The sequence below is a fragment of the Sarcophilus harrisii genome, chromosome 3 (genome assembly GCF_902635505.1).
Source record: "Sarcophilus harrisii chromosome 3, mSarHar1.11, whole genome shotgun sequence".
NCBI lineage: Eukaryota > Metazoa > Chordata > Mammalia > Dasyuromorphia > Dasyuridae > Sarcophilus > Sarcophilus harrisii.
The window spans coordinates 229414437-229427713 of NC_045428.1; the positions used below are offsets into that span (position 1 = coordinate 229414437).

The 13277-nt window shown below is 32.9% G+C and overlaps 2 protein-coding genes across 2 annotated transcripts in view; one reads left to right on the plus strand and one right to left on the minus strand.

Moving 5' to 3' along the window:
• Positions 1–9798: 9798 nt before the first annotated feature.
• The window catches only part of LOC100925869 (lipase member I-like), a 54748-nt gene continuing 51269 nt past the window's right edge, over positions 9799–13277 (minus strand). Inside the window, exon 10 of the mRNA XM_031959156.1 lies at positions 9799–10067. Within this exon, the coding sequence (XP_031815016.1) occupies positions 9980–10067 (88 nt within the window). The 3' untranslated portion in view covers positions 9799–9979. The remainder of the gene's footprint in view (positions 10068–13277) is intronic.
• LOC100930325 (60S ribosomal protein L6) lies at positions 12077–12994 on the plus strand. Its single transcript, XM_031959155.1, has one exon. The coding sequence runs from the start codon at positions 12090–12092 to the stop codon at positions 12945–12947; it is 858 nt and encodes a 285-aa protein (XP_031815015.1). The 5' UTR covers positions 12077–12089; the 3' UTR covers positions 12948–12994.

A 13277-nucleotide genomic window follows, 5' to 3' on the forward strand; every position in this document is an offset into this window, starting at 1 on the left:
AATTGTATAATACATACTCTATATGCTATTATATATACTACATATATTATATTATGCATACCTACTATATATAATATTGTTGCTATTGTTGTTGAGTTGACTTTTTAAGTATCTGAGGTTGTATTTGAACCTATGAAGATGAGTCTTCCTGACTTCAGGCCTGATATTCTATTCACTGCATCATCTAACTGCCCCATATATGCCCCCACGTATGAGACACACATACTTCACCTATATATATTTACCTTTCATCTATCTACCTATCTTACCCCCAAACACACACACACACACACACACACACACACACACACACACAGCCATCTTTGGAATGACTCCAATTCAGTGTTAGGAGGATTGTGGCCTGCGGTATTGTGCTAAAATTGGCTTGAACTGGCTCAAAGAGATGATTCTTAAATTTTGAGTGTGAACATTAAAATTGTAAATGCTATGAATCAGGGTTTGGTTTATTGTTTTCTCGGCTGTCTACATTTAAGAAAGTGGTGGAAAATTTAATAATTCAAATTAAATTTAGTGTGTCCAATACACTTTTTTCTCCCAGAGAGAACTAGTTGTTAAATATTTACCAATACACCCCTAGCAACATCATACTGTGTTTGAAATCCTCTTCACATCTGGGATGACTGTAGAGAATATCTTTTGATCTTTTTTGGACATGTAAGTCTTATACATGAACCCTTTATTTTTTCTTTTTGTTAGATGGTGAAATGATATGTACTTACTCTTGTGGAAAGGCCACTAAATGTAGAAACTCATGCAGAGTACATTCAGCTAAAATTAAGTAGCCTGACAACTGTCAGGATGGCAAGATGTGCCTGGTTGGGCAATCAAAAATATGGAAGGCTAGTGTTTTATCTAAAATTCTTAGGATGTCATTCTGCTTAAATTCACCAGGTTTACAGTCAGCCAGTTAATCTGTGAACAAGCATTTAGCATTAGAAAAGAGACTCCCACACCCTTAAAGGTAGCCCTAAAAATTAAGGTAAAATATTTTGCTCCAGGAGTCCTACTCCTCGGTAAGAATAGGAATTGTTATAATGATCCCTCATTTATAAAAGGCTATATATGTCGTAGCTATCACTGATATTCTTGTTCAATGTTCATACAAGCTTACTAACATTATCTATTCAAAAATAAAATTCTCTCTCTCTCTCTCTCTCTCTCTCTCTCTCTCTCTCTCTCTCTTTCTCCATCCAGAATCTCTACAATGGATTGTCAAAGAGACAGATTACTTAAAGTCTTTATGAGAATTAAACAATAATTTTTCAAGTAAATTTTAAATAGTTCTATGGCTGGCAGACAAATGGTATCAAGGAATGTTGACATCGTATTAGCAGCAAAGGTTATAGATAACTTGGTAACTATAGGTAGTGGAGGGTAACGGCTAGATTCTGGAAAATGTTATAGTGTTATGTGTTAAAGTCTGTTTACAGTGATTCATTTATTGATTAAAAGACTAATTAAAGCCAGTTAGTAAGACATTGAATGAAAGCAAACTCAGAATCCAATTAAAACTCAACATCTGTAGGAAGAAAAGGCAAAATAAAATACTAAGTTATAAAGCAGGATTTAAGGAGACCATTGTTTTATGCTACTAAATTGACTCAATAAAGCATTTTGTTATGATTACTTTGGAATTGATACATCAACAGTAAACTCCAATTCAAAGTATGACATCCATATAGAAGGACAGTATGACAGATAGTTCAGTAACATAGTTCAAAGGGCAGAGATGTGCTAAAATAAAGCTAGTATTACAACTGTCTGCCCAATTTACAGAGATTTCTGAAGTTTAGAAGAAGTTTTTGAGAATTTGTATAACAAAAGCATATACTCTCTTTATACTGGAATAATACCCCTGGTGCTACTTCATTCCTTTGAAAAATGAAATTATCAGCAAACAAAGTCAGGATTTTATCCAATATTCTGCTTCTTATGAAATCAGATTTACTAAAAATATCTAGATTGTGAAAGAATTATGGTTGGAAACTAATTTGCCTTCATATCAATTTTGTGATGTATATTAGAGAAGCAATTCCCATATCTTTCATTAGCTTGGAAAGTCTGTAGTATATTCACAAAATGACATTGCTTCTATTTTTTGTTGCTTTTATAAATTCATTCAGAGGTGGGAATCTATAGAATGGAATATTGAAGGCATGATCAAGAATGGTCACTATATCTTTTTTTTTTTTTTTTTTTTGTATTTTATTGTTTTTGCCTCACTGTTTACTTTTATTACAAGGGAGGATTCAATTTAGGAAGGAGGACCCTTAGCTAGAAATGACTATGGTGTAAAAATAAAAAGCATCCATATAACTTAAAAAAAAAACTAACATGAGAGGAAGATAATAAACACTTATATAACACCTACTATGTGCCAGGCACTATGATAAGTACTTTTTTATTAAAAAAAAAATCTCATTTGACTCTATATCAACCTTGTAATGTAGGTGCTATTATTGTCATCCCTATTTTATATTAGAGGAAACTGAGGTAGAGAGAGATTAAGTGATTTATTCAGGGTCACATAGGTAGCATTTGAATCAGGATTTTCTGATTATCAGCCAACTTTCTATCCACTATATTACTAGTTGCCTAATTAATAATAATTCATACCAAACCAACCTTATTTTCTTCTTTTTTTTTTTTAAAGAATTACTTAATTGATAAATAAAGGGAATGCCTTAGATAAATAAGAATTTGCCCAACATTAGAGAATCACTTGACTAACTTCTGATCTATTATTATGGAAAAGATGAAATGAGATGGATTAGATGATTGTGTAATTAGTGGGGATTTTGTTGGATGACTGGCTCCAAAGAGTAGACATTTACAGTTTGAAATTAACTTGAAAGGAATCAGAATTTTAGTTAGACAGAACCTGAGTGACCATTTATTCTAATCCATACTGGAACATACTTGAAAAATGGTCATTCAGCTTCTGCCACTTGTTTGGTTTCATAATGAAACAAAGTGAAAGATTTGATGGGTCATTCAACAATTAACAAAAGGAATTTTGCTACTTATAACAAAAGAAAGATAAAAATATATTCAACAAATAGATATCAGTTATAAATATACCTTAAAATGAAACTGAAATACCTTTAAGTTGTTTGTATTCATGATGAAGAAAAAAGATTAATAGAATATCTGAATCTTTAGTTTCCTGAGCTAATCAAGGGAAGTTTCAATATCTTTAAAGGAAATCCTACCCTAATGTGTATGAAGGGAAAGGATTAGGATAATATCCTCATCCTATAACGACAGGTATTAAGCCTTTTAAATCTACAATTGCTAGCTTTCCTTTTAGTGAATAAATTGATATGATTTTATAGAAACATATCAAGAGAATGATACAAATCCTTAAAGCAAAAGCTGTATTTTTTCCCCCAAAAGAACCTGCAGTTCTCCTTAGAAGTGGTCAAGTTACTTAGAGGCTAAAAAAGCAACTGTATTAGGAATGTAGTTTTTACTGGTGATTTATTTATTTATTTGTTTATTTTTATGTAAGCAACTACTTCCATACTGATAGAAACCCAAATAAAAACACACCGAGGAGCATCTTGTTTTGTCTCCAGCCCTCCTGAGACCTCTACTGGTCAAAAACAATATTTTATATCCTTCAGTAAACCTCATTGGACAAAAAAAAAGGTGATCTATTTCTTCTCTCCCTGATTATGGTATCCAATTTAGTGTAAACTCATTCATTTAGAGGCAATTACCCCTTAATGTGGTAAGTAACACATATAGGATAGTATGGTGAAATTTCAATTATTTTCTCCAGAGACTACCAAAATAAACTAATTCAATTATAATTGCATTGATTCTTATAACACGTGCTCTGGAGTAGTATTTCAATTCCTAGTTGCACAGCTTGGGTAGGTCTCTAGAGCATGGCTATTGTGTCACCTCAAGCCTCTAAGAACATTCCAATAGGAATTAAGAATTGAATTTTTAATGCTCTGTAATTCCTAAATCCCTAAAAATATTCTTCCTTTATGATTATTGGCTGATATGAATTAGCCAGACTTAATTTGCTTTTAGAAAAACTAATGTACTAAGCTGGTAATGTAGAATAATGATTATAAAGCATCTTTTATATTTTATAAACACATATATTCATATTTTACATAAATAGTTAATATAAACCCACAAACAAGTCTGTGGCAGTCTCCCACTGACACATAGGGAAATAAATAGATCTTCACTGTGATTCTCATTGGATCAAGTTTATTAAAACTGTATTTGATTTTGTTTGCCCTCAAAGGGTCCTTCTTTTTCAGTAAATGTTCTACCAAAAAATTCTTTCTGACAATTGAAGGAAAGAGAAAAGCCCAAAGCCTAAAACCTACACAGTCTTGCCTAATGCAGAACGTAGAATCTAATGAAACAAAACTTGATGAAAAACAATCTTTCCCATTCAAAGGTTTATCTTCTAAGAAAGGTTTTTTCCTCTTGTAGCAATTGTAGATATTTCTTGATTCACCAGCACCAGATGAAAACTGGGATGTCCAGAATAACAGCCAATTTTCTGTCATTCTGTGGTGCACTTTCCATATATATATGTATATATATATATATATATATGAAAACCCCACAATGTTACCCTGTAAATCCCTGGCCTAACTTTAGAGGAAAACAAGATACTGAACTCTCATTATTTGGAGCATTTGAGTTTTACCTTACATGTCAAAATGAAGCCTTTTAAGAAAAATATTTGAAATCTTTTATGTTGGAATAAAGTAATTGACATGGAACCCAATGTTTCATTTCAATTGGAATAAGGAACATCAACTCCATTAGTGATATGAGGAAGGATGATGTGGTGCCCTTCCTATTTTGTTGGAATAACTTCAATTTGTCCTGAACAATCCACTAATATCTCTTGTAGATGTAAAGGGATAAGATTTGTCAGGAAATAAGTAATTTAATGGACAAGCTTGCATTTAATTGAATTGTTTTCTTTCTTTTAATGAAATATATGAAAATAAAATATACTATGTTCCTGTTTTGGGTATTTTTGGTCCAACTAAAAGTTTTTCTTTTTCTCAAGTATCAGGAAAGTCTTCCTTGTACGGAATATTTACTGAAAGAAAAGAAAGCCCTTTTGGGACAAAATATAATGGAATTTTAAGGAACTTGATGCATTGATGATAATAATGGGGATTTTGGAAATCAAATAAATACCCTGAGCTATGGCAGATTTTCTATCTTTCTGTGAAATGGCTTGAATTTATAAAGAAATATTCCTTCCATGGAAATTCCTGTTTTAGCTTTAGAGGAAAGCAAACTATTGAATTCCTATTTAAACTGAGTCCAATGCAACACTGAAACATTTGAGTCTTATCAAAGCTATCAAAATGCAGTTTTTAAGAACATTGTTGAAAGCTTTCATGTCACATATTGTAAAAGCCTGCTATAATATAATTCATTAAAAACATAAATCTTAATCTCAGACCAACAAACCAATTCTATTATACTCTTTCAGTATTTTTAAAGAACAGAAGCAACTTTTTATTCAATTAATCTAAAAAAACTTGATAATATTCTATTCTTATTGGTGTGTTCATACAAAATTCAAGCAAATAGATATACTAATCTATAATGTAGACTGATTCTAGGGCTTATACTCAAAAGTACAGAGCACTGGAAACTCTCAAAAAACATCAATTTAGTATAAATATTTATTGTGGAAAATGATACTGTTTATGAACAGAAGTTGATGAATTTTTATTTACTGACTCCTTGTGGGTTATTTTAGATGTATCTTTCTACAGATTCCCTTACAAAAAGGATCTGGCCTAACTAGAAATAATTTAGCACTATTTTCCAAAGGAATTTCAAATTGTATTTTAAAAGAATAGATTAAAAGAATAAATTTTAAATAGGAATGAATCATAGCTTGCAGTAATATTCAATAAATTAGATCATAGGCTCTTAAGACTGGCTTTTCATTTACATCTTTAACATTTGAAAAAATAGATAGGGATTGCTCAAGGTTGTTCTCTTGATTCTTGATCCTTGATCTTCACTGGTGGTGAGAGTTGAATAAATCAGTTGCGACTTTACTCAGAGTCCATCTGACATTCAGAGTCAAAAACTTAACACTAACCTTTAGCACTGGATCAGAAATTTAGTTCCACAGTCTGTCCATGGGATGATAATCTAATTGACAACTAAAGTAGAATCTTTGTTAGAACTGTGCTTGCTAGAGATAGTGGGAGAGATAAGTAAACCCTATAACCATTATACTAACAGTCCTTTAGGACTGGCCTATATACTATAACAGACTAGATTCAAGACCTCAACTTCTTCCTTTCTTCTGTAAACCAGAGTGTCAATTGCAAGAAATATAAATAATTTCCTAGCCAGAACCTAATGATTATCTAATCTGACAATAGAATTTGTTATATAATAGCCAGCAGATGCTATTATTTTGCTCCTAGTCCCTATGATTCAGATAAGACTACCTTTCAGATAGCTGTTTACTCTAAGGGTCTCAAAATTGCTATATCATATGTTCTCTTAAGCAAAGATATCTTAATCATGTATGCTCAGTATACATGTATTTGCTTACAAACTAGATGTTTGTAAATATGTTCAGGCGTGATGTTTAGGCATGGTGTCCCTGTTCAGGCGCCAAAATGTGGTGTTTTTCTTCTTTAAAATATAAAATGATTCTCTCTAGGTGCAGGTTTCTTGGGGAGGTTTTCTGGAGGTAGCCTTCATTTCAGTTAAAAGTAATAATTACTCTAAACGCAGCCAGAAAATAAAAGTTCAGATCTTTTATTTCTTATCTCTTTCCTTGGGCCCGGTTAGCTCAGAGGCCTATCTCTCTGCTTGGTTCTAAGAGCTCTTGCAGCTAGTCCTTTGCCTCTGCCTCTGCTGCTTTGTCCTTTGCTTCTGCCTCTGCTTTCTTCAGCCTCCAGCCAGCAAACTTGATGAAATCAATCTCTCTTGCCTCTGAGAGAGGGCTTGTGGGCTTCCTCCCAGAGTGCTGCTTTCCCATCCCTGAAAATGTTCCAAAGTAACTCACTCGAGTGGCTCACTGAAGCTCTATTTATGCTGGGTGTAAAAGAGAGTAGGATTTTGGGTTTCTCCCAGAGTGCTCTCTGGCCCTGAGAGCTTCAAGGGAGGTGTGAATTCGGAGATCTCATACTAAACTCTGAAATCTCCCAAACGTGTGAACTTCAATGAGTACTTAAATACTTCTTGCATATATGAGCTCTCTAAAGGTGTGAACACAAGCATTGTTTTTGTCAGTTGTACTTAGTACCTTGTTTCAAGTTCTGGCCTATAACATCTCCTTGTAAGGTCAGATCAATCATACTGAACCATGCTAAATTTGAAAATTATTGTCTCTATCAACTCTAATGACTTAACACTTTGTAAAGATTCCAACACTATACTAATGTATTATGCATTAAAATGAAAATAAAATAAAAAATAAAGGATAAGATAACATTAAAAAACAATAATTTGAAATAGTTTATTTTATTTATTAATGTAATAAGGTATTTGTATATTAAATTATTGTTAATATCTTAGTGAGAACAATACAATTCATATGATTTTTAAAAATCATGTATTAACATTCTTTTGGATAAACTGCAAATATCTGATATTAAGTTTAGGTTTTTTTGCTATTTTACTTTAAAGATGTTAAAGATGACACAAAAGGAGATATAAAATATAAATATACAAATCCAAATGGAAGAAAGGCATACTGTTATATTTATTAAATCATTATACTCATTTGTCAATACCATCCAGCAACTGTGCATAAATTTTTGTTGAAATCCAGCTGACAAATTTCCATTTCCGCTGATGTCAATCAGTACTTCTTCAAGCTAATCAGATGGTAGGGTTTCTTTTTTTAAAAACAGGTTACAGAATTAAATTCTAAATGGTGGAAGTGAAGTACTTGATAATAATGATGAGATGAATGATACAGGCTATTCCTGTAACTGAGATAAGAGTAAATATTCAGATAATGGGAGCTGAAGAAGAAAAACAAATGTATGATGGGAAGTCACTATGTATATTAATGTCCCAGAGTGTGAAGGCAGAGGTTGGAATGCAGAAGAAAAGATGAAGGCCTGTTCAGAATTCTTTTTCAATAGGAGGAAAAATCACATGAGGTCCAGTAGAAAAGTAGAAAACCTCACAGTGGTTTGTGTGCACACCAGGGAATTCAATATCAGTTCTGGTTTTATTATTTTACTTTATTCATTTGCTATTTTATACATTTGATTTTTCTGCCTTTTTTTTTAACCAAATTGCCTAAAGGTTTGGTCATATAATTAATCTTTTCAAAGAACAAGCTTTTAATTTTATTTATTTTAAATTTATTTATTATTATAAATTTAAATTTATTAATTTTATTTAATATTTATTTATTTAATTTTATTTATCCCATTTTATAGCAGTTTTTTGTTTCCAGTTTTTAATATCTTTTTTTGCTATTTTATTTTTGTTTATTTGTTGACATACTAGATTAAAAAATTTTCAGTTCATTAATCCTCACTTTTTCTATTTCTAATTCTATTTCTAATGTATGTTTTAGGGATATGATCCCCCCCAACCCCGAACATCATTAGCCACATCCCCCAAATTTTGGAAATTCTTTTATCATCATTTTTGGGTATAAAACCATTATTTCTATGATTTGTTCTTTGAATCACCCACAATTTAGGATTTTATATTAAATCTCCATTTGACTCTGTGTCTTTTGTTTGAGGTTATGAAATTGATCACTATTTCTATCAGTCTATGATCTATAAGGGATATATTTACTATTTCTTCCTTTTTTTCGATATTTCTGTTGCCTAATGGCTATTAACTTTTATCACAAATTAATAAACAGTCTGTAAACCAATGTTCTTTTGATTTATAGAATCAAAATTTTTAGATGGAAAGTACTTCTGTTCCATGATGGATTCAAAATATAGAATATGGCATTTGGACACTGGCAACGTGCATTTGTTTTGTTCAATTATTCATATTTTTACAAGGTTTGGCTTTTCTTTTCTTCCTTTCCCTATTTCTACCAGTTGGGGGAGTTATGATGGAAAAGAGAGAAAAATAAATGCTTATTAGTTGAAAAATTAAATTAACATCTTTACAAAAGTCAGGATTTCAGGGGTAATCAAATCAAATTATGTCATTTTATTGATGAAGGAACCAATACCCAGCAAACATAAAGGAAGTAAGTGGCAGACCTGGGATTTAAGCCCAAGTCTTCTATCTCCAAATCTAGTGCCCTTTCTATTGTATCACATTGATTTTATTTTATTATGCATAATTATATCTTCCTATGTCTTTGATTCCTTCAGATTGTTTTAAATAATTCACTTGTTTTCAGTTACATTCATATTTTCTTTTAACTGCAATATGTTCAGCTATCTCACTCAACCAATATGTATATTCCTCTAGGATTTTTGGTATTACAATAGTCTTCATTCCAATGACTTAATAGAATGAAATGATATGGAAATGATTTTTGTAATGAAAGATAATATGCTTTTTAAACCTTAAAACTAACAAAATATACTATTAACAAGAACAATGATTTATTCTACTAAAACAGTAAAAATGCCTGGAAATCACTTAAGCAGCATACTGAATTCTCAGAAAGAATTCTAAAAATTTCCATTCCTTATCCAAATATATTCTTAGTAATAAAACAATATTTATTTGTGAAATAGAAAATATAAAATTGAGTTGAACAATATCAATCTATATTCAGAAACTCCATTTTATTTTACTATGTTCTCTGCATATTGACTTTTCAACATCACTCCAAAATACAGGATCATTTTAATTTCATATGGAATTATTCTTTCTATAAAAGGAAATCTCAATGCTGGTGAAAGATTACCATATTTTCCCTTCACTGTGATTTTTTAACCAATATAAAGTCCAATATTTTCATATTTATTGTGAAATATCACTTCACCTACACATCTGTTGTGTTACAGGATTGTGGTTTCAGTGTTGTTGCCACATTTTCTTTCATTATAAAATCATATCTGCAAAGATGTGGTCTAAAAGAGGGAGAGAGAAAAGGAGGGAAAGAGGAAAAAGAATTAGTACAATAGCAAGACTTCACATTCTGCCACCCCCCTGGGGATTGGATTAGAAGCAAAACTATTGGTCTAGGGATTAATGCTGCTCCTACATCTCCTGTGTATGTTTGCCTGTCGATGGCAACTGGTCAGAAGTTGTTGCTGGTGTGTTGGGGGAGGTGAGTCATTTTCCCACAAACATATTGTTAATATTTACTTACCCCCCAAATTCTAAATCTCTTGCATGATAAAAAAAATGTATTAGTATTATAACATTTATCTGTGATTGAATTAATCCTAAATTGTAGAGAAAAGGCAGGGTCTCATTTGAGCTCTCCCAAATTACTCTCTAAACAAGAGAGTATTTTTTTTTTCATTTTCATTCATTTTCTTCTTTTTTTTTATTAAAACTTTTTAATTTTCAAAAGATATGCATGAATAATTTTCAACATTAACCCTTGCAAAACCATGTGTTCCAATTTCCTTCCCCCTCTCTCCCCACTCCCCTACATAGCAAGTAATCCAATAAATATTAAACATGGTAAAATATATGTTAAATCCAACATATGCATACATATTTATATAATTATCTTGCTGCACAAGAAAGAACAGATTAAAAAGGGAAAAAATGCGAAAAAATGCAAGCAAACAACATAAAGAGTGAAAATGCTATACTGTAATCCACCCTCAGTTCCCACCGTCCTCTCTCTGGGTCTAGATGACTCTCCTCATCACAAGATCATTGGAATTGGTCTGAATCATCTCACTGTCAAACAACTTTAAATAATGCCTCAAAATGAATTCCAGAGTGGCAGAACCCACAAAAAGATTGGGTGAAACAATTTTTCAGCCCCATAAAACTTATAAGCTCAGCAGGAAATATATGTTGTTATTCATTGAGAGTTGAGCTCAGTCCAGAAAAGGGAACCTTTGGGCAAGTCAGCAGTGGCCATACCATGCACAAGTCAGCAGCAGGCCTTGGGGACAACTGAACTGGCTTTTTTCAGAGATCCAAAGTCACAGATAGAAAGAAGGTATAACAACTTGTTATAAGGAGTTTACAGGAGTCCTTTTGTTGGCAGTTGTATTGCCCACACTTGGATCTGGTTAACAAGGAGGCTCACAGTCTCAGGGTAAGCAAAGTACTCACACACAGAGCTTGAGATCACAGGGAAGCAGGGGCCCTGGTCACATTTATAGGAAGAAAAAGAGTGCTTCTGGTTGTTCACAGACTAGAAGACAGGATAGGAGAGAAGTACACACTTTTCCTTAGATTACACTACCTTGGAAGAACTGAAAGCTCACAAAGTTCTCAAACTAGCTTTGAAACCATCTGCACACCACATAAATCATCAATATTTTTATATACCATTAACAAAATCCAACAGCAAGAGATACAAAGAAAAATTCCATTTAAAATTACTGTTGATAGTATAAAATATTTGGGAATCCATCTGCCAAGGGGAAGTCAAAAACTATATGAGCAAAACTACAAAACACTTTCCACACAAATAAAGTCACATCTAAGCAATTGGAAAAATATTAAGGGCTCTTGGACAGGTTGAGTGAATATAATAAAGATGACAATCCTCCTTAAACTAATCTCTTTATATAGTGCTATACCAATTAAACTCCCAAGAAACTATTTTACTGACCTAGAAAAAAATAACTCATCTGGAAGAACAAATGGTCAAGAATTTAAAAGGAATTAATGAAGAGAAAAGCAAATGGAGGTGGCCTAGCTGTACCAGATCTAAAACTATATTATAAAGCAGCGGTCATCAAAACCATTTGGTACTGGCTAAGAAATAGAGACGTTGATCAGTGGAACAAGTTAGGTTCATAGAACAAAATAGTCAATGACTATAGCAATCTAGTATTTGACAAACCTAAAGGCCCTAGCTTTTGGGATAAGAATTCACTATTTGACATAAACTACTGGGAAAATTAAAAACTAGTATGGCAGAAATAGGCATAGACCACTCTTTCCCTTCTCTCAAGATGGCGGACAAAAAACCCCAAAAGGTACCAAAGGAAAAGAAAATAAAAAAGGAAAAAAAGGAAAAGAAAAGCAAAAAGGAAGATGCAGCTGAAAAGGTTGTGAAAAAGCCTCGAAAGCATTGCAGTAGGAACCCAGTTCTGGCCCGAGGAATCGGTAAATACTCCAGGTCTGCCATGTATTCCCAGCGAGCTATGTACAAGCGAAAATATGCTGCGCCAAAAACCCGAATTGAAAGGAAAAAGAGAGAGAGGGTGCCTGCTACTATTTCAAAACCAGTTGGCGGTGATAAGAATGGAGGAACACGTGTAGTAAAGATTCGCAAAATGCCTAGGTATTACCCTACTGAGGATGTGCCTAGAAAGCTGTTAAATCATGGCAAAAAACCCTTCAGCCAGCATGTGAGGAGACTTCGCTCTAGCATCACCCCAGGCACCGTTCTGATCATGCTCACTGGCCGCCACAGGGGCAAGCGAGTGGTTTTCCTGAAGCAGCTGGCTAGTGGTTTGCTACTCGTGACTGGACCTCTGACCATCAACCGTGTTCCTCTGCGAAGGACCCATCAGAAATTTGTCATTGCCACCTCCACCAGGGTTAATCTTTCTGGTGTAAAAATTCCAAATCATCTTACTGATACCTACTTCAAGAAGAAGAGGCTCCGCAAACCTCGACACCAAGAAGGAGAGATTTTTGACACAGAAAAAGAGAAATACGAGATTACAGAGCAGCGCAAGGCTGATCAGAAAGCAGTAGACTCGCAGATCCTGCCCAAAATCAAGAAAATTCCTCAGCTCCATGGCTATCTGCGGTCTGTATTTTCTCTCTCCAATGGAGTTTATCCTCACAAACTGGTGTTTTAAATGCCTTGCAGAGAACTCTTATTAAAATATTTGGAATAACTAAAAAAAAAAAAAAAAAAAAAGAAATAGGCATAGACCCACACCTAACATTGTATACCAAGATACAGTCAAAATAAGTTCATGAGCTAGACATAAAGAATGAAATTATAAGCAAATTAGAAGAACATAGGATAGTTTACCTCTCAAATTTGTGGAGGAGGCAGGAATTTGTGACCAAAGAAGAACTACAGACTATTATTGATCACAAAATAGATAATTTTGATTATATTAAGTTAAAAAGTTTTTATACAAACAAAACTAATGCAGACAAGATTAGAAAGAAAGCGATAA